The sequence below is a fragment of the Haliaeetus albicilla genome, chromosome 9, assembly GCF_947461875.1.
Source record: "Haliaeetus albicilla chromosome 9, bHalAlb1.1, whole genome shotgun sequence".
Taxonomy (NCBI): domain Eukaryota; kingdom Metazoa; phylum Chordata; class Aves; order Accipitriformes; family Accipitridae; genus Haliaeetus; species Haliaeetus albicilla.
The window spans coordinates 3,496,122-3,519,568 of record NC_091491.1 but is presented as its reverse complement, the minus strand read 5'-3'; the positions used below and the strand labels follow the sequence as shown (position 1 = coordinate 3,519,568).

At 47.5% G+C, this 23,447-nt stretch overlaps 1 protein-coding gene across 2 annotated transcripts in view; it reads right to left on the bottom strand.

Moving 5' to 3' along the window:
- Nucleotides 1-914: 914 nt before the first annotated feature.
- Nucleotides 915-23,447, bottom strand: part of TBX4 (T-box transcription factor 4) — a 46,907-nt gene continuing 24,374 nt past the window's right edge. Inside the window, exons 6-10 of one of the 2 annotated variants that reach the window (XM_069790980.1) lie at nucleotides 23,241-23,388; nucleotides 9,904-10,056; nucleotides 6,058-6,146; nucleotides 5,282-5,523; nucleotides 915-3,901 (exon numbers count right to left, since the gene is read on the bottom strand). In XM_069790980.1, coding sequence (XP_069647081.1) covers nucleotides 3,279-3,901; nucleotides 5,282-5,523; nucleotides 6,058-6,146; nucleotides 9,904-10,056; nucleotides 23,241-23,388 — 1,255 coding nt within the window. In that variant the 3' untranslated portion in view covers nucleotides 915-3,278. The remainder of the gene's footprint in view (nucleotides 3,902-5,281; nucleotides 5,524-6,057; nucleotides 6,147-9,903; nucleotides 10,057-23,240; nucleotides 23,389-23,447) is intronic. The other variant, XM_069790981.1, reaches the window with a different exon arrangement.

Below are 23,447 nucleotides of genomic sequence, written 5' to 3'. Positions count from 1 at the left end.
CCACTATTTAATGCTACCTAAATGCTCTTAAAAATGTCTTGTAGGAGTGGGATCCCACTAACTTAACTTTAGCTATTTAGAAATGGGAAATCTAGTCTAAGTGGCTGAGCTAGATTCCTCTCTGAGTGGAAAAAGATCATCAGTACAGAATGATTCATCCCGTTTTAATCTAAATGTCTGATCTCTCTGCATTGACTATAAAAGGAGCCCAGATGACCAGATAGCATATACCCAAATTTTGCACATTTATGTGCTAACTCAGCCTTTTACAATCAGGTCTTGTACTTGCAAATATACTGTCCTATTTTCATAACTAAAAGCTTGTTATTTGCCACAGGGTTTCACAAGGCACACGCTCAGCTCCAGTGGCTGGCTTGGGACTGAGCCTCGGCTGTGCCCTTTACGAAGGCTGGCAGCACTGCCTGCTGTGTGCTCGCAAGTTAAAACTTGGATTAATTACATGTTCAAGTCTCCTCTATGTCCTCTGCATTAACTGAAAGTTGGAACAATTCTTACAGGAGTTACTTTTTACACTGCCTTAAATCTATAAATGTTGCATTGGTGAGCAGACGGTATATGAAAAATGGGTAAAAATAGAAGCAATGATTATTCATTAAACATGACATTGTTATTCTGTTAATCATATTTGTAAAACAGGCAAAAGATCCAGTCTAGCTTGTCATTTGGACTCTGGACTGCTGACCCCATTAATTTTTAGGTTATAGTGGCAGCATTTGTCTCGTTTAGTGTTGATTCAGTGTCACTATGAGAAATGAACTGAGCATTTCAAATTATGGGTAGTGACACCCTCAGACCTCTCCTCCCGCCTCCAACCTTTAATTCTTCACTATTGTCACTGTAACTGATCTGCCCATAAGCACTGGAACATCATTTTCATGCTCTTGTTATCGGGCCAGTGGCTGCTTTTAACTTAGCCTAGTAGTGCTCGGTGTATTCGGATCAATTCATGTGTCCATTAAAAAAAAAGAAACATGACCTATCACAAACAAACCAAAACCCCTTTAGTCTTGTAGTGGGCAGTTAAAGTTTGATAGTGTAGCTTTGAGATGGTAAAAAAAGGGTCAAATGTGCACCTTGGGAAAGTGTGAGATTGGTATACTCGGACAGTAGGAGACAGAAGAGAGACGAGGCATCCAGTAATTCACCATGGAACATTTTTATGCTAATTATTGAAATGCACCCAGAGACAGCTTATAGTAGTAAAATGACTTTATGTTCTGATATGTAAAATAAAATGTCCATGCTATGTAACAAACATTTAAAAATTCCATACCACCTGTATCTAATGTGGTTTCTAATAAAGATTTATCTGTAGTATATATGTTTTTTTTATCTAACCAATTCTTAGTTTTTACATCAAAGGTGTGTAATAAAAAAATCTTAAATAGATGTCTTTCCAAAAAAACCTTGCAACATTCATTTTTATTAAGTATTTTGTTCGTAAAAAGCAAAGCTGAATTGGACACGTGGCCTGCATTTGTGATATATATATATTTTTTTATATATATATATATAATATATATGTATATAAATAGCTATTCAGCATGCAAAAACTGTAGTGATTTCCAAAATCTGATTACAAAATCCACACCAGTCACACACATAGTCTGCTGAATGGGTGTATGAGATTGTCCCGGTTGAAACGTGACTTCCACTTTAGTGGCCTCAGGGTCCTCGCTGCAAGCAGCCGCCCTCATCCATCAGCCTCTCTTCATTGGAATGGATTCATCAAAATGCAGAAGTACGTCCCGACTTCCAAATTAGTATTTCAGCTTTTTTTGCCTTTGCCCATTTGGGAAGCGGGGGCCGGGGGAGGGGGGCGGGGGGAACCCCCGCTGCGCATGACTAAATCTTAAATATTGCGCTCTTTAGTGGAACCAAACTGCCAGCATCACCTCTGTGTCGCCATCCCTTGGGACACCATCGCCTGGGAGCTCAGCGGGATGGACACGCTGCAGACCGGAGGAGGACGCATCCCAGCTCAGGAGTTTTTTGGGTGAAGGCAACGGGAGTTTCGTTCCAGAAAGAGCGCAGCTTGCTTTCCCACGCGAGGCTGTTTCGCACCGTGGCTGTCGCCGAGTGATCCCTCCTTACCTCGCAGGGACGGTCCGGAAGGCAAAGCCAGCGCTGAAGGAGTCAGTTCAAGATACTTCCACAGTAAACAATAGTAGCAATGTATACACTGGTTACAGATTTTTACCTGTTCTACAAATATTTGTACACTGTAAAGCCTGACAGGTAATGGGAAGTCTTCCCACCCCACCCCACAATTAAGAAAATATTCTTCTACGCCTCCTTTATGCTGAAAACAATTCTTTCCGAGTTAGCTGCAAAAGAAAAAAACATAGCACAAAAGGCGCATTTCAGCTGAATACGAAAGAAATCAAGGACCAGCAAATACAGAAATCGTTTCTGGAAAGTATTAGCGACTTTTAAGCTTAAACTTCATAAATATATTGCAATAAGCAAGTGTGATTCAATCAACGGATGGGAGTCTGAAGACACTGGGTGTGTTCCTAACGCTGCAATTAATTTGCTGTTTGGCCTCGGGCATAACGCTTCACTTCCTCATTTCCCACAGCCACAAACGATGGCGTTGTGGGGAGAAGAAGAGACATTTGTGCATCGGTGCCTTCTCCTCTCCGCGCCATGGCACGAACCCTGCGCTGCGCCGGGGAGGTACCGGAGCGGCACCGCAGCTCCCTGACCCCGCCGCCGAGCCTCCCCGCAGGCCCCTGTGCTCCTACAGCTCCGTCACTTCCAGAGGAAGAAGTAATTTCTACAGATAAAAAGAGCTAAAGAAGTGCTGCTACAGCAGTCCTTGAACTACGCAACCGAACAGATCGCTTTTCCTTTGAGTTTTGGGATGCTGTGACTTCATGAACGAAGTACCATGAAAGTGAAGCTCGTATCTTTCCCAAATAGCCAAAATTTGCTCATGGGTGTTTAATATTACGAGCAAAAGAAAATGACTAGCTACTTCACTTGTTAGTCATGAAGATGGTTTCTACTGGATCAGTAACGAAGACGCGAGAATTAATTTATTCGGGAGTCAGTAAGAGACTGATGAATCCAGCCCACCGAGACAGGAGATGGAATTCTCTGTGTGTCTGAAGACACGAGCTCTTCACCCACACAAATCCCTCTGGAAATGCACATTTGTCTCACCGAAGTGCAAGTTACCCACAGGTATCAACACTGATTGAACACTGTCCTGGAGCAGTAACGTTGGCTGTGGCATCGCTTGGCTGTCAGAGTCATCCGTCAGTCCAGTTCTCCACAGTCCCCATCCCTGAATGATACTGCAGCGACGACTCCCTCGACAAGGAAAAGCTTTGTGAGTACAGGAACTCGTTCGCCGCGTTTAGGTGCGGAGAGGGGGGTTTTCTCTCGCACACAGATGGGTGCACCCTTTCCCTTGGGAAAGATGAAGAAGGAACGCGCTCCCGAACCTGAGACTGGGACAGCTGGTTGTAGACACTGAAGTGGCTGTTACCTGGTGGCTGCGAGCCTTGACCCGTGATGGACGGGAGCCGCGGCATCATGGTGGTGGCAGTAAAATGAGCAGGGAAAGGCTGGTAAGGGACAGTTTCCATTGTCTGAACACTGTAGCTGGTGTAAGGTGCGACAGAAGTCCACATATTGCAGCTCAAGGGGGGAGGCGGAGGCGGCAAGTCGTCCACCGTTGAGACACCAGCAATTTCAGGCCCAGAACCAGAGTACATGCACGCTTCCCTCGGAGTCACCTCGCTGCAGTAGGAAGGGCTTAGCATCTGCTGGTCGTACGGAGGTGGGGAACGGAAATAGTGATCGTCTCCTACGGAAGAGGAGGCTTCCAGGTAGGAGCGTTTGCAGGGCAGGTCCAGGTGCCGAGCACTTTCTGCGAACAAAAGAAAAAAAATGCTTGTTCAGGAGCAGCTCCCAGAGCCACGGCCGGCGTTTAACAGCAATCTGCTAAGAGCCCCGCATGGTTTTATGGAGTCCCCTTGGAAGCCGAGCATGCAATCTGTGATTATTTCCCTAGACAACTGGTGCTCTTTTTCAGATTAATCCAGTTAAACCATTTTAGTTGGGAAAGACAATGTACAACATCAAAAAGACATTGTGTTGCAAATGTCAGGCTAATCCCCTCGGCCTCAAAGCACTCTGGTGACATTTATCAGGCTAAGTGAGTGACTTGGGCTACTATTCTCACATCAGAGATTACTTCACGTTCATCCAGATAACAGAGGTCCCTGACGCTCTTGCAGCGTTACTCCTGACAAATTCAAGAAGTCTCTTAGAAGGTCTTATCGCAGCCTGCCTTCCTGTCATTGCAAAAATGACTATACATTTCCCAGATATTCATGTCAAAAGCTGCAGAAATATTTCCAGATAAAGGAGCCCTTTCCCAGTCATCAGTCCTTCCCCTCAGCTTTATGCTGAGAAGCTGTAGCCCCTCTCCTACAGATTACGGTGACCATGGCTGCGTTTACCAGCAGCTTTCTGTTAGTTGTTAGGAATATTCTCTGGATGAATTAGTGAATTCATCTGCAGATTAAACATCTGCTAAAATTACACATTTGCCTTGCAGTCCTCATTAGTGGTGCTGCTAGATTCTTCATTTGCCCATGATCAGAGGATTCTCACAGCTTAAATAAATTAGCGGCCAATGAGACATGCAAATAGAAGGATTTTCTTCTGTGCAAAATTTTTCCGTTTAACTTAAAACATGCCATGATCTCATCTGATGCTGGACTAAAAGGAAGAGAATGTAGTTACAGCTCACTTAAACTTGAGAACTAGTGGATAAGAAGAAAGGGATGCTTACACCCAGCTACCACAGTCTCACTAATCTGCAGACATCGAGAGAATTGCTAACGGCTTTGCCCTGGAAAAGTGCTGAATGTGTATAACTTCATCAAGGCTAACAACGGCAGTGTCAGAACGTCTCAGGATAGATAAGGCCTCCTCCAAACAATTACTAATTCAGCTGATTCTAACAATGGATAATTTTCCAGTGTAGCTTTGTGCTGTTTGAATTATGCATTCTGGTTCTTTTTTTCGGCTCTGACTCAGAGTCTGAATTTGCCTTCTATGGGACAAAACCACTCTCAGCTCTTGGGCCCCGACCCTCCAAAACACTTTGATCACATCAGTATCTTTAAGATCAAGGCCTAAGAGACCGATCCGAACTGGAATTAGTGATAAGAAGTCTTTCAGTGCTCGTGCTCTTAGGTTTATTTGCTGTCATATTTTTCTAGCTGTAAACTCGAGTTACCTCTTCTTTTTAGGCAATGATAGAAGAGCCCTGAATCTCTCTGTGCTGTGAAGGTGTTGAGTGGCAGATCTTGAGTATCTGAAGCTGCAAACTGCATGTGAGCACCATTCTCATACTGATAATGTTGAAGGGTCTGGTGATTCCCATGAAGTGGGTTAACATCTGGCTTTGTTGAAAGCTGGCCATGACTGGACACCAACCTCTGCCTCATGATGCTTTTGGAAATTACTGGATATTCTTTGCTAAAAGAGGTGAGAAAAATTATTACCAGTTAGACAGCAATCAGCATTAAGAGAAAGATGAAATATTAGTTTGGCTTCCCTAGAGCATCTCCATCCAATGACTTCAATGCCCTCTGCCAAATACGATGAACTCACACTCATCACGCTCCGCTGGGTGTGGGCAAGTATTACGACAACACACAGAGCGTGTCGCTGAATTACAGGAAGAGCTTTTCAGGGGTATAAATAGCATTTAAAGCCCTAATGCCCTCAAGCACAAGAAAACGTGATGCCCCCCACCGTAGGCACCTTTTAACTTCTTCTTCTCCAAAGAGGTGCCGCACGTTCGTAGCAGAATGAGGATTAAAGCCCAGCGGTAAGGCTGTATTTCTGCACAGGGCACAGGCTCTGAAGGGTGAGCTGGCTGGCCGCGTGTCGGACACCGCCTGCCCGTGGACGCTGCCCGGGTCGAGCGTACCCACGCACACACGCGTGCACACGCGTGCACGCTGCAGCAGCTCCCCGACCCCGCTGAGCACCTCCTCGCCGCCGTACCTTTGCAGTCGTGCCACGCGCAGGTCGCTGTCGTCGCTCCCCCTGAATCCCTTGGCAAAGGGGTTGTTTTCAATTTTCAGCTGGGTTATCTTTAAAAGAACGAAATCAAGCATAAAGCGTTTTGAAGATAGGTCAGACCAAAAGGCGCAGCAGCAGGTTTGAGGCCGTAGGTCTACAGGTGCCCTGTCCTCGGTGACACCCCGCAAAATGCAGAGGCCGTGAGAGTTTCAGCCATCTAAAGACGTGGCGGCAGAGACGGCGTTTCTGCATTCGCCGCTGAGAGAAACTGCGCTGTGAAGTTTGCTGCTGGATCTTGCAGAAGCAGCTTTTAAAGCTGACAAAATTGCTGATTATGAATGAGGACAGGAATGCAAATTTCCTTAAGTCTAGGCTCTTGTTAGCGAGAATATATTTGTCTGATTTAAAAGAAGATTTCCTATGTCTCCATGTTAGAGAGCCCTATTCTTTATGGCATGGCTCTCCCTCATTCCCATAACAATTTTATATATCTTTACATTCTTCATTCAGTCATTTTTCCTCTGTGAAAAGACTCATAGCTCAAATAAATAGTGAATTCTCTTTGGGCAAGGGAAAGTTGCTGCCTTTTGCAAGGACTGCCTTTTCCCCCAGGAGCTGCAGTGTATTAAAAGGGTCAAAATGCCTTAGAATTGACTTACTTAGACTAGACTTAATTTTGATGGAGCTCAGCTTTTGTGAGGGAACTGTGAAAGCTCTGCCATTTCATGAAAATTCTGTTAAAAACAGTTATGTGTGAAATTTCCTTTAAAAATATTCACTAGTTCATCCATCTTACAGCCCCAGTAAATATAGTTTTCCCTTGCCAACGCTGCCACCCAATCCCTTCCCTTTGTAAGGCAAGTACAAACCAAAGCCATACAATGGTCAGGAATGCCAGGAAGAGGTACTTGGTTGTCCAGTGAAAAAATGCAAATAAACCACCTCTTTAACAAAGGATTTTGTAAAGACAAACAAGTAGTGAACAAGATCATCTGAGCGGGTCTCAGGAGCTGCAAAATGCCAGAACAGCACCAGAACATTTGTAGGGACACAGGAGCTCCTAAAAATATCCCTTGTCTGCCTCCCAAAGAGATGTACGTGTGTCTGTGCACAACCATATGCCTGAGGCTCTTTGACAGTAACGTTACAGACAGGTTTAGCACATAGTGCAAAGAAAATGGGTCAAACCCAGGTCTTATTAATGTCCTTCCCTCCTAAGGGACGCCAGTGGGTAGGATCATCTCCTTGGGCATCTGCTTGTCACCGAAAAGACCTTTTCCAGGAGGAGGAGAGGTGAGGACGCGCACCTCCCTGCGGACCCACTGCCCTCAGGTCGCCGCTCTGTCCGAGGCAGCGCAGCCCTGCTCCCCGCCACAAGCCGGCCGCGGGCTTGCACCAGCCTGCATCCCATTTTAGGGGCGAGGATAACAAGCAAGTTCTGCGTTCGGATCGTTTTGCGAGAGTGTTGCTATAACTAACAACTGTGCTTTTAGCAATGCTGAAAAATATCCCTTACCAAAAAAACTCCTGAGAAAACATCTGGCCGGTATCTGTGATGGAGAAGGAAGGTGGTGACATGTGAATTCAACCATCCTTGAGGGGTCGAGCTTTTCCTCTCTGCTCCCACAGTGGCTCCAGGGTAGCTCCCAATCAGCTGATGAACCACAAGAAGCGTAGGGCCCTTCCTAACCCACAGCCTGACATCAGGTTTGTAGAACTTAATTTAATTTTGTTATTTAGTGACTGTGGTTTTCCTCTGACATGAGCAGAATCGGGGCTTCGGTCCCTCCTTGCCACCTTCCCCTGGCTTCGTCCGACCCAGGAGGGAGTTTGGGGTAAACACCTACACCTTCCTCACCGACCTGTACTTAGGGGTAACCTCTATCATCAGCTTTCCATCTCTGGGAGCCCACAGTCAGCTCTGTAACCACGACTCTCATTTTTTGTTTAGAAAGATGATTGTTCGCAAGGACACTTCTTGCTAGCAGGGTATTTCTGAGCTAAAACTAGTTCAGTGGTTTGTTTTTTCAAACAGATACCCAGACTAGGTTTTTAATTGTTAATGCCTAAGAGAATAAGGAAAACCATTCGGCTACTTCTCTGAGGTTGTGATTTTCTCGAGACCACAGTGAGGTCGCGGCGAGACCTTCTGCCTCCCGCTTCTCGGCTGCAGACCGCCCTGCTCCCCCCCCGCCGGGCAGCATCCAACCCCCCCCAGCCTGCAGACCACAGAGCAAGAGCTGGGCAGCAGCGGGACGGCTCCTCGCAGCATCTTCGCAAAAGAATTGGGACATTTTCCCTAAACTTGTCGGGTCCGCTCTGTGCTGCTGCTCAGCCAGCTACCGCCTCCCCCCGCCCTGCAGTGGTTGTATGGCAATGACAGTGGAAGTGTTAAGTTTATGAAGCACTTTGGGAACCTTAGGGATGAAAGGCACTATTGACACGCGAGACATTTTAAGTAGGTATTAAATAAGCTCTTTTGAGCCTTTTTTGGTTAACCATGTTTGGGCAACTGGTCATTTTACACCAACTGCTACAACTCCTCAAACAGGATTCACTTCAGTGTCCAAATAGGGACTTCTTCCCCCCCCTCCGTCTTACCATAACACACACATCCATGTTTCTGCTCTGAGCCTTTTAACTGGCTCACTAATTGCAAAATCTTGCAAGGGCTCTATGTTTCAAGCATCAAAGGGCATACAGGCATCCTGCTTGAGAGGAAAAGGTCTGGTCAGCTTATTGGGGAGGAAGAATTTCACATATGTTCCTGTTCCTGTAGTATTTTCCTATGAATGCGTAGAAAAGGACTTGATACAGTAACACGTGGCAGATTTCACATTTGGGGTGACAGGAGGGCTCCGGTGGTGCTACTTCACTCTGCACCTTTATTTATGAACCCTGATGTACTTTAAAAACTCCCATTAATTTTCATGCAACCCTGCAGTCGGACTTCACCATTAGGAAAACTGCGGGGGAGCAGGAACTTGCGCAAAGGCAGGCAAATCGGTAGCAGGATTGAAAACGGAGCCTTGCCATCCCCTGCCTGGCATCCTCTCCTCTCCCTGCCCCGGTGACGATGCACGCGATGTCACGGGGAGGTGACATTTAAATCCATTCTGCTGGTAACCTGGGTTGGCAAAATCCTCAGAGAGAACACTACCCACTGCTGCCACTACCAAAATGCTCCAAAAAGAAGAGGAAGCCAACCCCTACAATACACGGGTATCTGTGACACACACCCAAAGTGCAGAACCAAGCCCTTTGTATTTTATATTCGCCCAAAACAAACCCAAACCCCCTCCTGCCTTCATGTGCTAACCACAGAGCAGGCTCTTAGCTGTGTTTTTATGGTTACATTCCTTGTATGTCTCACTAAATACACATACTATAATTACTTTTCACTGTAGATTTATGAGCAAGCTTTACTGGTCATTATTAGATTTGCTTGCTGTTTTGAATGACATCTTAGCGTTTCTGAGCACGCCAATTCATTAGTGTCTGGACTCGCAGGGTTTGCCAAGATATTGTTACCCAACGACGTTCATGCTGCTCCTTAGCTGCTTCCTCTGGCTCGTCACTCTTGCTTAATGCTGGGATGGAAACTTGTCTTTTGAAGCTGGCATTTTCTGCTGCACAATAGCAGCATAATAGGCTTTCCCCCCTCCCTCCAAGCAAACAGATCCTGCTCATCAAAGCCCAGCACCGCAGCGACATCGCTGTGCCGCTGCCATTTGGAAGAACATTTCGCAGCCGTTGGTAGCAGAGGGCTGCGAGTCGCGAAAGCCCGTGAGCAGAAATTAAGCACCTTTAGCCAGGAAAGCACCCTACCTTGTGATTCTGGTAGGAAGTCACCGATATAAAGGACGTCTCCGGAAAAACGTGGGTGCAGAAGGCTGTGTTCTTCGACCCGAAAGCATTGTTCTCATCCGCCTTCACAATATGCAGTCGTGGTTGGTATTTATGCATTGAATTAAGAATGATCTGAAAAACAATTGATGCTAAAGTGAGAAATCCAATTTAAAAAAAAAAAAGACAAGACAGATTTTACTAGTGGGACACAAAAGCCCGCTAGTGCTCAGCTTTAGCTTTGCTTTCAAATTAGAGGGGAAAATTACATTATATAAATGCACATGAACCAAGACAGAAAGGGTATCTGCTGCTCTGGCAAGCAGAACTGAACTTAAAGCTTTCCTGGTAAACCCTCATTTTCTTATTGCTATTGGATAGAGTCAGTCTGGGTGGAAAAAAAGTCATAAATTTTTTTCCCAGCTCATGCTGAAGTTGTACGATATATATAATTCACCAGCAGACTGGTCCATAAAGATTCCTAATAAATACTTTACTGAGCTGAAAAATACACAGTTTAGCAGAGGCAAAAAAAAAAAATCACACAAACCACAGGGGGAAAAAAAAAAAAAAAGGCAAGCTATTTTTGTTTTATCTGCTGGTAAAAGAAAACTACAAAAGAGGAGATTTTTTTTTTTTTTTTTCCTCCTATTTGTGGAGCGGCTCCACACGGGTGGCTGGGTCCAGGCACCCCATGGCTCCTGCCCTCCTCTCGAGTCTCTGGGAGCAAGAGGCAAAAGCCAGCCGAGTGCTTTTTTTATGGCAGGGGCTAGGGGAGGCGAGGAAGCGCTGAGGTCCAGCAGGGATGGCACGGCCCGGGCTCAGGCCAGCGCAGGGCTGCTCTGATGGAGCCTTACGAGAGGGGCTGCCCGTCCCAGCCTGGCCCCGCAGCATCGCTCTTCCACAAAAAAGGGATGTGCTACAGAAGAAAATGGTTTTAAGAAATGGAATTTCTCTTAAGAGCTGGGATGGTTTTAAGAAAAGCCTTTATTCCTTTTACTGGGCAAAGAAGAAATACTGCTTTCTTCTTGTTTTCTTGGCATAACCCTTTTCAATCTCTTCTTCCCTCTCCCAAAATGGGCTAATTGAGTCCGTCCTCCCCAAGCCTGGCTGGTCCTAGAGACGGGGGCATCTCCAGCCAGGTCACGTCCATCCCCGAGGGAGACACGGGCAAAGGGCCAAGTGAGGAAGACTGTGGTGGGACGTGTCTGCAGCCGGTGGTAGAGAAATGGGCAGATAGATGATGGATGAGTGGGCGGGTGCACGGATGTCCACCACGCAGCAGAGCAGCACCAGTTTACGCTAATTGTGGGTTTAGCCGATATTTTAAATGAGGATTACTAAGAAACAGGAGGCATTTGCTCCGTGATGGGCTTTTGCGTTCAGGAAGCCTTTCTATTTCGTGCCCGTCCATGCTGAGGAGGGCTCACAGCAGCAGCGCTGCTCCGTGCGCTCCAGCTGGGACGGGAGGCAGCGTAGGGAGCTCGTGCTCTTTAAACCCCTTCGTCTGGCTGCACGTAACTCTGCCCACAGTAGCTGGCTGCATTATATACCACTTAAATGCAATTTTTATTGTTGACGTTTTCCAGACAACCCTCCCTGCTCCCCAAGAGAGAGAATGAGGAATTTTTGGCATTTTATCAGCTTTGCATCAAGTCTCTTAACCACTTTGCGGCTGTTGATGTGCAGGGTGTAGATCTGAGAGGGTCGGCTCAGGTTTGGGTTTGGAGCCTTTTCTTTCCTTTCATGTATCAGCCACTCGTAAAACAAAGCCAAGATGAATAATGCCAGAGGGCCAAGACTTTCATAAGAAGGGGCATTTTAATTTTCGGTAATTAAGAGTTGAGCCAAGCTGATAAATAATGCTTGTCTGGAGCAGAAGCTGGGGTGTGCTAAGCTCTCCTCACCGCCTGTCCCTGCCTGCCCAGGTCTAGCAAGGACAGGTCACTTTTTTTCCCCAGAGTCAGAGCAAGTCAACAGCAGGATGAAGAAAACAATCTTAAACTGAGATTTCCAAAGGGAAAATTAGGAGCCCACGTTTCGATACGCTCTGGATGAATAGTCTGTATTTCCCCTTCAAAGTAGTATCCACTGGGCTATAATGACCCCCTTAAAAATCTTTTTCTTTTTTTTTTATACCCTCTTTAAACCCGAGGTGTCCAGACAATTTCTAAAATGAACAAGACATTACTTTTTGGAGCCTGACAGACACATGCAGGAAAGGATTTCTGACAGATGCTCAAAGTTACAGCTGTGGCTGCAAACCTGCCTGGAGATTCAACATGAACTGCTTGATATCTGTGGGATGTTTGGCGGGGGGAACCCTAAATGGTTTAATTTAGCCACTGGATTTACAAGGTCAGGCATTTCTGTCCCTTGCACTGAAGTGAGCATCTGCCCACGTGTCTCAGTGTAAGTACCCGTTGGAAAGTGCCGAATTTGAGTGCGTGACCGTGAAAGGAGACAACCCCCCCCTTGAGATGTGCCAGATCAAAGCCGAACGGCCATCACTGAGCGCAAAATGTGATTAATAGATGTGAGAACCGCAGAGCGCTGCAGTTAGTTAACTTCATCAAGTCAGTGTCCATGGACGCAGATGAGGAACAGCTTCCAGCCAAGCAAAGCCCCGTAAAAATATGCCATTCTCATATGATGAAAAAAAAATCCCTTCAGTGACTTGGCAGAGCGGTCAGAGTGCCAGGCTGGGGATGAAAATGGGAAGCCGTGTTGCTGTTTCGGACGGCCTCCCTGTGCCTGCTGCATGGGTGATTCCTCGCATCTTTTTTGGGGTGCAGCGACCACTCACCACCAACATTTCACAGTCTTGAAAACAAGAACTCGTGTACAGAGGCTGCGTCTGCACACACATCCTCCTTACTTGTGCTTGGTGTAAGCCTCGTGCATTCAAAAACCCTGCAAATCATTCGGAAAAGCCTCCCAACCCTTAGTGGCAAAACACTGTGCCTGTGCAAAGGGAAATGCCAACAATTCAGGCTAAATAGTTTTCAAGGCTGCTGTGGAAAACTGGTCACTGCCTAAAAATACACAAAATAAATGTAAATTCCACTCCGATGACGAACATCAGTGGAAAGAGTAACTTAAAGAATTGTGTCAAAAATGAGAAGTATTTTAATTGACGGGACAGAGCATGGCTGCTGCTGATCGGTGCTGGGCAGGCAGGGCTTCAGCAGCAGCACTGAGCAGGACAGAAGGTGGTGTAGGAGCTCTCAGCCTCAAAGATGATGCTAAAACAATAACTTTCTCTTTTCCTGTACTTATCTTTTTCATTGTGAGGGCACGGGGAGATTAAGTCAGTGTCAGACACTGTCACATGCATTTTTAAATTGGTTTCAGTACAAAATGGAGATAGTTTGAAATAGGTTAGCTACTAAAAAAGAAACGCTGTTTGCCTTGTCTTGCCATGGAAAATAGTTACTGGTGTGTGTGTTAGAGGAGAATTTTAATGTGACAAGGGACAAGGATACAAAGTTAGGAAGGGAAACGAGCATGTCTTGAGCAGCACTGAGGCACACTGGCTTAGTAACTGAGGGCCTCTCTCTCTGCAACTTGGTGATTTTGTCTATTTGCCTATGAAAGAAACAGCTCAGCTTACATGAAATGGCGGCACATTTAGGAGTCTAATAAATACAATATTTCTTCTGTATTAAAAAAAAAAAAAACACGGAAAAAATCCAGCCAAAGGTAAATTGAACAGATATCCCAACCAGCCTCCTCAAATTAGATGGACAACCCCAAATTTAGGAAGTGGATCTTGGCTTGACATCCCAGCATGGGCCCCCACGGGGATGCCATCTCCCACCATCTGGTACCACCCCACAAGCGCTATCTTTGCCTGGAAAATACACGTTTTCCGGAAACAAAACGGCTGCTAAAAATTAAAATACCCGTGTGGGTAACGGCAACGTTCATCTTTAAGAGCATCAGTGTGGATGGCACCAAAAAGCTGTAATGAGCCACCTGCGCCGCAGCAGCAGGGACCCGACGGCGGGGACCCTCCTCGGGCTGCGCCGGGCGAGACCCAAACATCTCCTCTAGTCGTTGGGAAACATTTTACATCTCTGGCCTCCCAGGGCGGTCACCGTGATGCACAGCCCGAAGCAGGCAGGGATGCCTCCTCCTGCCCCCGCGCACCCCCCCTCCCCGCGTTATTGCCGGCCAGAAAGGAGCCAAAGCGGATCTCGAGGGTGATGTCACTTCTACCCCCTCAACCTCGCACGTGCAGACCAGATTGCAAGAGAGACGAACTCCAAAGTCAAATGTGAGCTTACACAAACATCTTTTTTTTTTTTTTAACCCCCCCCGTCTCCCTCCTTTGTGCTGATCACACAGTTGGCAGCTGGAACCTAAGCTGTAATATAGCTCAACTTCTTTATTTTTTTGGCATTCCCCAGTCAGCAACAAATGTCAAAAAAAATGGTGTCATTTGCTCCTTCCATTTAATTTTACTTAGGAAAACATACTCCTTTAGCATCTAATCTCACACACTGCTGAGTAATGTCGGCTTCAGGGCTTGAAGACATTTGCCAGTTTGCAGGATTGGGCCCAGAGGCCAGAAGCTTAGCGGGGTAATGGTACCGCGTTGCTTGTCACAATGCAAACTTGCCTTGAAATCACTAGTAAAATGTATTTACTTTCATATGAAATTTGGGGAGTTGATTTAAGAGCGCTCCCTGTTTCGCCAAGGTATCAAATGTCATATGATGCAGTGGTTGTTATGGCAACTACCCTTTTTATATTGAATAGTAAATGGCTACGAAAAAGCCATATAATTTTATGGTTGCTCCCGGAGGATCACATAACTAATATAAAATCTCTCCTTTTAATATATTTTCTGCTTCTTTCTTCCTTCCTTCTATTCTTTCAAAGTGAAAAAGCCTTTGAGCTGAGGCTGGCCCTTGTCCCACACCGGGACACTGAGCTGGGGTGCAAAGGACCAGAACAAAAACCTGACGATTCAGTCTCCCGTGTGGAAAAAAGAGCATGTTAATCAACGATGCTCTTCCAGAATCGCGGCCACTGCTGCCGTTCATCTTGATTAATATTTAGAGCATTTGATGCTGTAAGCCATCCCAAACCTAACTTTTCTTTGCTAGTCAATGGTTCAGAGATGCCAGGCAGCATCAGTACAGGATTTGCCCCAGCCGGGGCTGCCTGGGATGAACGGGATGTCTCCGGGGATGGGAGATGACGGGACCGCAGTGCCACCGCCCCGGGAGAGCTGCCCTCGCTGCAGCCACCTCGGGAGCTTGCAGAGATGCATCGCCCCAAAGCAAGCCGTTAAAAATCATAGAATCATTTAGGCTGGAAAAGACCCTTAAGATCATCGAGGTCAACCAAATAAACCGCTATATTCAGACGACCCCTGCGGCAGCTAAAACCCTAGCTCTAAAATTACCTAAACCTCATCCTCTGTATTTTCAATCGAAACGATTCACCTTGCTCTGCTCCAAGCCAGGCGGCCTCGATGGCGATGGTGGGAAGGGGCTCTTCCCAGCCGGCCCCGGCCCTGAATCCGGCCGCACTGCTCCCCGCCGGGCTGCCGGAGGAGGAGCCTCCCAAACCCACACGTTTGTCCTGGCAATCCGCACAATGAGGGAAAAAAGAAAGGCTGGAAAATCCTGGGAAAAGATTCAACATGAGCTCAGACAAATTGTTCCTTACGAGAGGGCCAAAGCTGGGATTTTTTTTTGTTTTTCTTTTTTTTGGTCAGTCCTTTTTTGCCTAATGTCAGCTGAAATTCGTAGTAGTGTTTCCTGGCCTTGGGATACAGCCTTGGTGCGGAGGAGAATTCCCCGTCCACAGGAGATGGTGGGCATTTGCTTCTGAATGGCAAGGACAGGGGTGACCCCGGGTGCGTGATCCTGGGACGTCCACCCGTGCGGGAGCCAGAGCGTCCCCTGCCCCAGCCCACGCTGCTGCCCGGCCTCCTCTCACCCGTGGACGCAAAAGATCTTTGGCAAGCCGTGACTTCTTCGCTTGCCCTTCTCCAGGCCAGCTCCCCACCCAAGACTGGAAGACGATTTCAGGATCTGATTCTAGTTAAACTTCACTAAAATCCATGGCATTTGACTCCTATAAACCAGTAATGTAACAACAAAAAGATGTAACACAAGAGATGTAAATCTTCTTTTCAACCAAGAACTCTACTGGTTGCTTCTTACCCAGCTATTTAAAGTGCACACTTGGATCTATTCATCCCTGCGAAACGCATGCCATCCCCAGCAGCACGCAGCTCTGCTCCTTTTTTTTTGCAGGAACAAAGCAGGCAACATAAAACTTCACGTTGGACTTCATAATTTATTTGGGCACCACTATTTCTCAGATCAGCTGTAAGACATATTTCCTAAAATGGAAGGGAAAAGAAAAAGGAAAATAACCTTTTCATAGATATTCTTTCAGCAGAAGACTTAGTGATGCTCCAATAAAATTGACCTCAAATCTAGGGCTGGGCAAAAGGGTTTTTTCAGGCTTTTAATGGACAGAGAAAAAAGCTAGTTTAGTAATGGGAGACGTGTATCTATATATGAAATTCTTATATATGTCTTTTTTTTATATATATATATATATTTATATATAAGAAATTGTGTATATATGTATAAAGAAACCATATATATATATATATATATATAAAAGAAACCTTTTTTTAATATATATGAAATCTTCAGCTGAGAATAAGGATGTGAAACTGCTCTCTTGCTACAGCGATACTATAACACTGCTCTAAGTGAGGACAAGCGGGGTGCGGCCAGCGAGGCCGCGTCTCTTCCCACCAGGCAGGACTTTGCCTGGGAGCTGCAGCGGCCCCATCCCTTCGGCCGCAGGCAATCCAGGGCCGCGGGGAGGCTGCTGCAGAAGCGGCACATAAACCTCATACCAGCGCAGGGCGAGGGAACTGCTTGGCTGCAAGTCATAAAGCAAACAAATAAAAAAAAACATTCTAAATAAAATCTAGGGTTTCACAAGATTACTAGGACGTTAACCTAATTAAAGTGCCTGAGTGCGCCTGATGAGCAAAGACAGAAAAATGCTAAAATTGAATTAACAGAAAAATGAGAGGGAAACCCCAAGACTAGGGGGAAAATTAAGTCTTTCACTGATAATCAAATAAAACCAAGTGTGCAAGTAATAAACCTGGGGAGAAACAACAAACTCATCAGCATTAAAGAGTGAAGCCATCAGCATTAAAGAGTAAAGCCAATAAATAGCAGATTTGGGTCAAGAAAAACCAAGAATATCACTTAAAATTCTATCAATCATGAGTGGCAGACCATCTATAATATCCTGTAGCTTTAAACCTCAGTAGGGAACATCTCAGAAACTAAAATAACCTCACACTTTAAAAGCAGATAAAAAGTCCATTACGGCAATTAAAGGCACGGTCAGCAGCCAAGGAGCAAGGTAGGTACAAGGTACGTAACATAGCGAAGCTCAGCGATACTGTGTTGGGGGGGGGGATTCAATTAAATCTCTACTTTTATTTGTCACAACCTCCACATCTCATCTTCATTTATTACTTGTCTTTTTTTTTTTTTTCGCTGCAGGAATATCTTTATATATTCTGTAAAAAAAAAGAAAATAATTTCCAATTGATCTGGTCCCAGCTGAAGCCTGCCAGAAATACTGATGTGATGCTATCGCCCTTTCCAAGCTGGCCTGGCTGCAAAAGCCCATGAGAAAGGCTGAGTCCTCTGGCAGAGGTTTAATTTCAGCGGAGTCATTAACAACAACAGCAACAACAAAAGCAGAAACCTCTGAAGTAATGTGCTTGCTCCTCTGTCGTTTTCCAGCGTCACTCCGTGCCCACGAGCGCTGGCCTTACGTGGCTCTGCGTGTTCACAGCCTGCCTAAAATCGGGGGGGAGAGGGGGCCTGAGAGTAAGACGGGATTTTCTTCCAGATACATTGCATCTGGTGAGACGGGCTTCCCCCGGAGCTGCCATCCAACTCGTCGTTAACTCCTCTGGATACCGAAAACCCCATTCAAAAGGTCTTCAGGAGAAAGATCCAAGCAAAGCTGGGCTCCTACGCTGCCAGCCCGTCTCTGGAGACGGCTCGAGCCACCGACCCGCTGCCCTCCCTGGCGCCGTACCTAAAGCTGGCACGCCTCACCACCAGCCCTCTCGCCCCATGCCCTCCCTATCTATCCCATCCCCAGCTTAAAACCAAATTAAAGCCTGCCCTAATTAACAGCCTCCCCTTCTTTGCCGCAGCCCTCGTGTTTAAGGACGCTGCTTAACCCTTGCTGGGTGGTTTCTAACCTTTGCTGCTCATCCTCGCCACCCCTCAAGGTGCATTAAGTACCTTTATGTACATTATTAGGTACATTATTAGGTACATTATTAGGTACCGTTAGCAGGAGGGCTGGCTGGGCCGGGAGGTCGTTCTCTGCGGGCACTGTGGGGCAGGCAGCCCCCCCCCGTGCCCCACGCGATCCCGTGGGAGCAGGGACCCTTCCCGGGACCCCCGCCGGCTCTGCCCGCTGCTTAAGCCCCGGGCAGCACTTGCAGGGTCTCAGGGAGCCGGGGCTGAGGGCCCGAGTGTGCCGTGGGGTTAGTACGGTTATTTCTGCCAGTGCCGTGCCCCAGGCTTTCCTGCTGTACTGCTCAGCACTGCAAGTGGGAAAGAAAAGAGAGGATTTTTGCTTCAAAGACCTGCCAGCCTCAGCAGCTTAAATAATACCTTGTCTCAGGAGATGAAGAAAAGCCCAAACAGCGAACCAACAAAAAAAAGCCCGGTAGCTGAAACGAGTTGCGCAGGAGAACAACCTCGCCGTGGGACCGAGCCGAAGCCCCCCAGCAAACCCCCCCGTGTCCCTTCGGTGGCTTCGCACCCGCCCCGAGCATCCTTCACCTGCCGGGGCCGGGAGCCGGAGCTGCCCGCGCTGCCCCGCAGCTCACTGGCCATAAGGAGCGTCTCATGGGCGCCCTCCACCCCGCTGTTTACATACTTTAAGCCTCTGAAGAAAGTGGAATTCCATTCATGAGCATTAATCACTATGGAGATACTCATCAGGACTCGCTCAATATTTCCCCATATGCCCTGAACTAACCTTCTGAAAGAAATACAAATATTATGTTATCCTCTCCAACGGAGAGGTTATTCCTGCGCATCGTCTACGGCTGCTATGAGCCAACCAATCTGTTAGCACTTGCAATGATATAACCTGGTGCGTGCTGAAGGCGTCATTCTCATTTTTCACCTGGAAAACACAGCTAGGTGCTTCCCAGGGAGAATACACTGGGAACGGGTAAGGGTCGTGCCACCCTCGCGCAGTTTGCTGGCACTTAAGAGAGTATCTTTGTCTCCGCAGACAGACTATACGCAACTGCCTGTTATTCACGTGGCATTAGAGCGCGAAGTAGGGGCTCTGCCAGAATCACTAACCCTGTCACTCACCAGCCCCGCGTAAATCAGAGGCTCTATCAGGCTGATTATCTCTGCATGTAAAGATTTGAAAATACATAAATTAAGATTTTACTCTAAGCATAGGTGGCTTACAATGCTTTCTTTAGGATCAGATAGACCTCGCCGTAGCTAAACATTACAGCGGCTGCTGATTTCTTAATCCATTCTCAACATGAGCATTTCTCAGTTGTTAAGCCTGGTGTGAAAGAAGCCTTTCATGGTCGAAAAATCCCCCAAGAGGAAAATATACAGCCCACATTTTCAGGCCGTGGTGCATGAGCTGGGCACAGGCTTACCTGCCGCAAAACCTGCCCAGGGTTTGCAGGCAGATTACAGAGCTCTGCACTTCATATCTTCTTATTTAAAATCTGCGTATTTTTATGGGTCTGCACTGAAAAATGCCTCCCGTGCCTCTGACTGTAACTAATAATTCACGGCAATAGATAACTGGCCAGTGGAAGAAGCAGGGGTGAGGGGTTTGAGACTGAAGAGGAACGGTTGGTGGCTGGGTTTTATGGGCTGGGTGTCAGAAAGCGAGGCTTTCCAGCGCCGCCTGTAAGGCATCCCCTCCCAGCAGCACAGTAAATAATCTTCAATCTAATTCCGTGGATTGCAGCGAGGGCTTCAGCTCCACGGCTTATTAATTAAGCTGTTTAACTTACTTATTTTAAGCCTCTAATGTACCTACACTTCTCTTCATGAACTCCGTGGGGCTGCTTCTCCCTGACGTTAAGTATTACAGCGCACAGCGTCAGGGCATGGATTCATTTCTCAACGAATTCATTGAAATAATGCAAAATCTCTGCCCGTTCATTTTTCAGGTGAGATCCCAGGTGCCCAGGAGCCAGGCTCAGAGGAGCTGTGCCCCACGCCGTGACAGGTTTGCCCTTCAAACCTGCGTCTCCCCCACACCATGAAAAAAAAAAAACAAAAAAACAACGGATGGGGACGGAGCCCAGCAGCCTGGCGTGCTCCAGCTGCAGCTGCGAGCCCATAAAATCCACCATGTCCTTCTTGCAGGACCCCCAAACACCACGCACACTCCAGCCTGACCCCCAGGATCATCTCCCCACACTCGGTGTTAACCCTTAGGTGAACAGGCAGGGGAGCTGGAAGAGCTCCTTTCTGGTTTTTTTTTCCCCAAATAAGCGTCTACCAAACAATTAATCCAGAAAAGGAATAATTCGTGCAAAGATATTTCGCCGAGTGCCTCTCCCCTGCCTCCTTGCCCCTCCTGCCCCCAAGCAGCAAGCGGTTTCTGTCCGAGCCCCGCGCATCCGAGCACGGCAGGGGCTTCAGGGAATTGCTGAGACGCGGCAAAGAGCTGCCGGCAGGGCTGGGTTCTGCGGGATTTTGGGATGCCGGCAGGAGCTGGAGCCCAGGACAGTGGGAGCCAGGTAAGGAGCCCGGTGCCGCGACACCTGCGGGCACTCACAGCGGCCGAGGGTGCCAGGGAGGGTGAGCCGGCATGACTCTGGCTGGACTGCTGCCCACGCACCAAAAAAAGCACCAGTGGCAGCCTGCAGAAATCATCGCTCCGCGTGGTTTTGAGGTTTGGAGAAAATCAAAGACAAAAGGAAATGGCAGGCAGGCTTTGCTGGAGCACAAGAAGACAAACAAATCCTGTGGGTTTTCTGACTTGTTTTTCTTAGGGAGCTTTAAGAGAGCGTTTGCAATCGCTGGGAACAAATTCCTAGAAATGAGAAGCTGTTATTATTCACAATGTAATGCCTTCGCAGGCAGGGCTGGAGGACTGCGCTGCGCCGGGCAGACACCTCGCAGGCACTGCCTGGCCCAGGGACGTCGGCCACCCAGGGAACAGCAGGAGAACAGTTCTCAGCATGAACCGATGGGAAAATTCACGCTCGCCTGGTACAGCATCCAGCTCTCCTCCACGGGCACGGCAGAAAGCGGAGTCCCACTTCGCTAAAGCAGATGGTTCATTTAGAAGCCTACCGAGGAACTGTCTGAGAAGGGGCTAAATCCCATTCAGCCAGGCAGGTTGTCAGCGCACTGACACTTAAAACAGGTTATTTCAGGCATTTTCCCAGCAGCATGAGACAGAGCGGGCTGGGCGGTGGTACAAGGCTTGCGTGGTACCAGGGGATCGAGCGGGGCTTTTTTGGAGCGTGGCCACCGCATCGTGCTGCAGGTATCACCCCAAAACACAAAGCAGAGTCCTCTCTGTGTCACTAGGGGAGCTTTCTGGAAGGACAAACAGGCTGTTTATTAAAAGGCGGGGGGGGGGGGGTGTGTGGAGAAATCTTCCCTGTTAAAATGCAGTGTTAAAATCACAGTTAAAAAATGACAAAGTCAGGAAAAGCAAATGTTTAAAGTTGCAAAAACAACACTGCACATCCTGTTTGTTTTACGGCCACATCGAACATCCTGTATGTTTTATGGTTTACATTTTACAACGTAAACACTCATATATTAGACTACACAGTTAACCAAGAGAAAAACACGGGAGTAAGAAAACGCCACGTGCAAAGCAAGCAGGTCGGTACTGCTGCCGACACCGCAACATCGGCATTTGTGGGCTTCATGTGATTTTTACCGTGCAACCCTTAACACGGTTGTTTTCATTTCATTTCCGTGGTGCTTTCCCCCTTAAAGAAGAGTGAAGGGGCAGGATCGCCTGTGATTAATAACGTCAGCATTAAATGGTCCTGATTAGCCTTTGAAGTTCACACATGTTTCATTGGGGTCAGTAGGTTGGGGAAGAGGGTCAGTTCCCGGCGCTGCTGACGGCTTCGCGCGGGGCTGGGTTATCACCGTGTCACGCTGCCAGAGCCCGGCTCTGCCGCGGCACCGCGCGGGACCGGCACGCTTGCTTTTTGAAGTTCGAAATTGGCAGAAAATTATGAACGCAGCAAAAGGTCTCACTTTTTCGCAGCGTTTTAAGCTAGGAGGGTCACCCTGCCGCTAGAGTCAAGCCCGTAAAGCTCCATCTGATTTAGCCGTGTCAGGATCGCGCTCGCTGTACGGCTTTTAGGTGGCATCAGGACAATTGGCTCCACGTGAAAACCTGCTCTTTGGAAGCTTGACGCAGGATCATTTTGAGCAAGACAGCTACACCCCTTCTCCCTCTGCACCCTTCTTCAGGACCTTTGCACAGCCCCCCCTCACCCCCCAAACTGCTGCTGCTTAAAAGACTGCCAGGTTAAAAACCACATTTGACGATGCAAAGTAGATTCCCTTACCTGTGGTACTAGGAGGAGCTGATGGCACTAAACTTAAAAGGATTTTGCACTCTATCTTCCCTCCCTCCAACCAGCAAGATTTGTTTATTTTTACGTGACTTTCAGCTCGGACAGTGCAAACCAGACAGGTCTGTATTTTTATATGCATTATCTAAGCACTGGTTTGCCTGGCAGGCTGGAAGGGCCCTTGTTCAGAGTTATTAAATACACTGTGGTAGATAACTGTGTACTTCCCACTTCTGCATTCGCAATACACATGAATTAAGATTTTCCAAATAAAATACTTCATCTTTTATACGGCTGCCAAAGCCAGCTTGGAAAATCATGAGTTTATGCAACCTGTTTCTGCGAGCTGTATGTACCGCGCGCAGCAACAGCCGGGCTGAAAATCCCACAGCGCTGCCTGGAAAGTTCCTGGGCAGAAAATAAAAGGTCGGTGGCATCCGGCAGGACACGACTAAGCAAGTCAGAGGCTGCATTTCCAAGAGCAGGGCAAGCACGCAGGCAGCAACGGCAGTCCCCCTCCCTCAGCATTAAACACTCCCCACCCAGCTGCGCTGGCAGCGCAGAATAAACGTTGCTCCTCGTTATTAAATTAACTCCGACATCCCAACCAGCATCCCGGTCCGGACACGAATTCGGCATCGCGGGCCCACCTCTGCCCAAAACCCTCGCAGAACGTCTCTCTTACATGTCCAAAGGGATCCAGGTGGTTGTTGGTGAGTTTTAGCTTCTGAAAGGACACCAGCTGCCGCATCCAGTGCGCTCCAGTGGCGGGGGAGTCGGGGTGCACGTACAGCCGCCCCGGCATGGCTGGCTCTGCCTTCCCGGCCACCATCCTGCAAACACAGTGGTTACAGATTTGCACATAGGAGAGTGGGTTTTTTTGTCCTTAAAT